Source organism: Palaemon carinicauda, chromosome 1 (genome assembly GCF_036898095.1).
Source record: "Palaemon carinicauda isolate YSFRI2023 chromosome 1, ASM3689809v2, whole genome shotgun sequence".
NCBI classification, from domain to species: Eukaryota; Metazoa; Arthropoda; class Malacostraca; order Decapoda; family Palaemonidae; genus Palaemon; species Palaemon carinicauda.
This window is the reverse complement of record NC_090725.1, coordinates 267,859,634-267,864,633: the sequence shown is the minus strand read 5'-3', so window position 1 is coordinate 267,864,633 and position 5,000 is coordinate 267,859,634. Positions and strand designations below refer to the sequence as shown.

General features: G+C 33.6%; 1 protein-coding gene across 3 annotated transcripts in view; it reads right to left on the bottom strand.

The window, feature by feature from the left end:
- Positions 1-5,000, bottom strand: part of LOC137644650 (F-box/WD repeat-containing protein 7-like) — a 187,884-nt gene that overhangs the window by 18,023 nt on the left and 164,861 nt on the right. For all 3 annotated transcript variants that reach the window (XM_068377604.1, XM_068377617.1, XM_068377610.1), the window contains one exon: positions 3,772-3,958. In XM_068377604.1, coding sequence (XP_068233705.1) covers positions 3,772-3,958 — 187 coding nt within the window. The remainder of the gene's footprint in view (positions 1-3,771; positions 3,959-5,000) is intronic.

Sequence of the window (5,000 nt, the reverse complement as noted above, 5' to 3'; positions counted from 1 at the left end):
ATAATTTTTCAAAGTTAATATCATTTCTTTATGCTTATAATTCGTAATTATAGTTAAAAGTAGGGATATTAATTAAATGGTTGAGTAAAAAAAACAATTAATACTTCTATTATTTCATTTCAAATGGCTACATAATACTGAATATTCTAATGGGTTCTTATTATCTTCAATCGTAAATCTTACGCCTGAATAAGCAACGAAAGGAAAGGAATAAGTCTCTCCTCCCTCTCTCTCTCTCTCTCTCTCTCTCTCTCTCTCTCTCTCTCTCTCTCTCTCTCTCTCTCTCTCTCTCTTCATATCGTTTCCTGTATAGTTTTCAAATATGTTCGTCATACATTTGTACATTATTTATCCACTTTATCTCTCTCTCTCTCTCTCTCTCTCTCTCTCTCTCGGCGTTTCCTTTCCCTTTATAGTTTTGTGAAATTTCGTTGTCCAGTCATTCGGTAATGAGAAGTCATTTTCGCTTTCGGCATGAAAGAAAACTTTGTTTCTTCAATATACTCATCACTGGAGGATTCAGAACTAGTGCTCTCATTATCAAACAGGTTATCATCAAATTCCTCAACAAGAATATAATTTATTTCATCTAAAGAAATAACCTTCCTCTTAGACCGTTCATTACAAAAGGAACAACAAATAACCACTTATGCATGAACGCCCGAGCGCACTGATAGGAAACCAGTTTTCCAACATCAAGCTACTTTCAGAAAAATAGTTGCCAGACATCATATAAGTTTCTATTCACAGTCCCCATATGCTGAGAGTGTTGCCAAGTGGTGATCCTATACTTACTATACGAGTAAACGTAATATCACGAGACTGACGGCTTGTAAAAGGCAATTAAAGTCATGAACGGAATATACAGTTGAAGGCGGTACCGAGTAGATCGTGGTGAACGGTTTATCACGTGGGTGACGCTTAACAGGTTAAAAAAACATTTTATATAGTTTCTCTATCCATCCTCTCCCAGAAAACCTTCAAATGTGAATTATCGGAATGTGTGCAGATCTTGACAGTGCGATAACTAGTTAGCGACTGAGAATAAAAAAAAATAAAAAGCCCGATTGACGATGCTGATGAAGAGGATATCGAATACCGATTTTTCCCTAATTGATTTTTTCTACGTCCTGTCTAATCCAATGTACAGTACATTCTTATGTAAAGGGCGAACCTCAACATTTCTTGATGCTGCTACACTTTAATTATAGATATTTTGCCACTTATTTATAATCTTTATTTATAATAACATCTTTAGTAAAAGCTCTTCAATATCACTTTCAGGAGTAAATGCGTTTATGATCGACGATGAAACGTAAAAAAAAACGTTTTCCTTTTAAGGAGGCGTTTTTTTTTAGGAAAAAAAAAAAACACGAAACAAAATTGCTCATATTTCATTTATTTTGATTTTCTAAGGATAAATAAAACATTAATTATAACATTATTATTACATAGTACCTGGTAAGATATCTTTTGCCGCAAAAGTTAACTTATAGACAGATGTTAAAATTGGTTAGCGAGTTCGTTATGATCGGCAATGGAACGTACTAAACAAAGTAATGGGTTTGGTTGTAGTGACATGTTTGGCAGTAGCATGATATAAAATAGTCATTATTTAATTTAATTTTTGGTTTCAAAAGTACTATATAAAAGAATTTCAAACAATTTAGATGAAACGGAGCACAACGCACTACTACACGAAAGCAACAAAGGTGTTCCCATGACGATGCTGTTCTGTTGATTTTTTTTTTGGAAACTTTTCAATATTTCAAATGGCACTGTTGATTTTGATGATTTTTAATTTAAAGTTTAATGAATAAGGATTTTTCACCATAATCACAACGTAAGTATAAAAATTAATTAGTACAAATATGGAATATTATACATATAGGTGTTGGACAGTTAGGCTAGCCTAGCGACAAGTTCACACAACAGATGGGCAAACCTTAACATTTTTCATCCAAAACTAGTCTTAAAATGTTTAAACAGAAATCTTTCTCTCACATTCTCCCCCCCCCCTTCTCAGACATCTGGGAACCATCACCCCCCCCCCCCAATACAATTAAGAAAACAATAGATTTCCTACGCTTCGCGGTGCTTGACTCGCGGATTTAGAATGCTCCTCGCAGATACAGGAAATTTAATTTTTAAAAGCTATCGATCGCGTAATTGAGAAATCGCGTAATTAGAACACGTGTAATTCGGGACCCTACTGTATATATATATATATATATATATATATATATATATATATATATATATATATATATATATATATATATATATATATATATATATATACTGCCTGAAGAGATGCACCACAAACGGATTGTAGTCAAGAGACCCTGAGATAATGGTAATCTCATCAAATGTTAAGAGTTGTATATATATATATATATATATATATATATATATATATATATATATATATATATATATATATATATATATATATATATACATACATACAGTAATACCTTGAGATTCGAGCGACCCTACATACAAGAAAATTGAGATATGAGGAGAGCTCCGAGCAAATTTTTATTCTGAGATACTAGGAAAAATTTGAGATATGAGGTACAGTAGATCCCTATGCGGCCGCCAGGTGGCCGCGTGTGCGAGAGGCTGATCACGAGGACAGCAACACTCGATCTTTCCCGTTGGATCTCCATCACGTGAAGTTATCTCCGAGCGCATATGCTGTATATATATGTGTATATATATATATATATATATATATATATATATATATATATATATATATATATATATCTTTAGTCTGTCGTATACCTTATAAATTATACATACATACATACTGTAAACCAAGGTACTTCCGCCAATTTTGGGGGGTAGCCGACATCAAATAAATGATAAAAAAAGGGTGACCTTTCATCTCTGCGTTCCTCCCAGCCTGACAAGGGACTCAACCGAGTTCGGCTATTACTGCTAGGGTGCCACAGCCCACCCTCCCCCATTATCCACCATAGATGAAGCTTAATAATGCTGAATCCCTTACAAATTATACATTATAGAATACCTCTTGTGTCATAGGAAACAAATGGATATTTTCGATGGCTATTTACCGTGGAATTACGAAATATCAGTCACTTGCTCTATTATGAATTTTTTTTTTTTACATAAAATCAGTGGTTTAGCAGTTTAGAGAAAATTATATAAAACAAATCTATAAAAAATTATACTATAATAACTTCACAATAAATAGAAAAATATTTTGTTGTTTAGAGAAGTACAATGGAAAATAAAGGAAACTTTTGAAAAATTTATTCTGTAATCAGCAGTATAACAAATAGACATGGAAATGTAGGTTACTATAGAGTAAGTGAGCAAGTATATCAGATAGTGACAAATCTCATATATAGCTTGAGTAGCAGATTAGTGGATTTGTATTGGTTTCCTTATCTGATTCTAACAAAGATGTAAATTTCTCACAACAAACTAGCATAGAGCATTGTTGCTTCAGCAAACTATAATCCCCCCAAAAAGAAGCGAGGCACTAAAATAAGACGTGACAGAAAAGGAGGTCCATATAACAAGAATGAATGAATTAAACTGATATGATAGTTACCGTTAGCTCTGGGCCAGCCCAATCATGTACTTAAAAGGGATATGAGGCGGTAATCTTATTTCTAAATATTCTACAATCATGATGGTCTTGATTATGAATTTAATAGCTTATGATTTGAAGGCGAGTCATGGAAATAATGATCAATACTAGCTTAAAATTGAAAAGTCAATTTCAACTATTCCTACCTGTATGGCCCTCACTGGACATCCAGTCAAGGACTCCTACACACTGGCCTGAAGAGATGCACCACAAACGGATTGTGCAGTCAAGAGACCCGGAGATAATGGTAGTCTCATCAAATGTTAGAGTTGTTACAGCATCCTCATGACCAGTTAATGTTTTTTGGCACTGACCAGAATTTAGCTGCCAAACCTGGAAAGAAATAGTTTAAAATTTTAAACATTTATAAAATTACACCAAATAACTAAAACAGTTTCAGTACTAAAGTTTATACTCTGACAGGAAGGTGCATTTTTTAATAATAAAAAAAGAATATTCTTAGAAAAATCACACTTTTAATGTCCAACATAACAATTCTCCTGAGAAAAAAGAATCAAAACTCTGTGAATGTGTATAGGCAGAAACAAAGGCCCCTGCTGTATATCTTGTTTATACTTCATGTTACTGCATCATTAACATCAGAAACATGTTCAGGAGGTAAAAATTAGAGAGGTTTTGACGAAGACAGAACATATTTCTTGGGAAGTGCTGTGTGGTCTACAAGAACTTTCCTGTGAAAGACTAGAACAGGGAATCCGATATGAAAGAAAGTGTCTCCCCTACTCTAGGGTCAGTGTATCAACTTGCAAAGCACAGACTTTGTGTGAATAATGGAGACCTTCAAGTTCAGGTTTGAAAGAACTCCACACAGCACCTCTAATGCTGAAATTTGTCTGCTATGGTGATGTCATTACTATTGTCATCACCTCATAGAAAGGAACCAACGCTACCAGAGCATCACTTTGTACCCAACCAACATCTTTTAGTTCATCACACAACAACAAAATTTCTTTGAAGCAGAAAAGAAGCTTGAACCATTTAAGGGAAGATTGTGGCACTCAGTTCCATGATCCACCCCCATTCCCACCGGGGTAAAAACTTTAAAGATGATCACTCCATCATTGATGCTTTCTAAGAGATTAAATTTTCGTGGTAAAAAAAAACACAGTACTAATGATCAAACTCTCAGTGAGGTTTTGTCACTTAGTTTTATGTTTGTAAATTTATTAATATTTTGGCTAGAATTATCAATTAAAATAATATTTATGCAGTTATCAAAAAATACCAATCTATACCTTATTAAAAATATAATTACCCTTTTGGTTTTTGCTTTATTCAGACTGATCAGTTTTTTGATGGAGTTACAGTAATGCTTCACAATACGAAATTAATTCATTCTGGAGTGGCTTTCGTA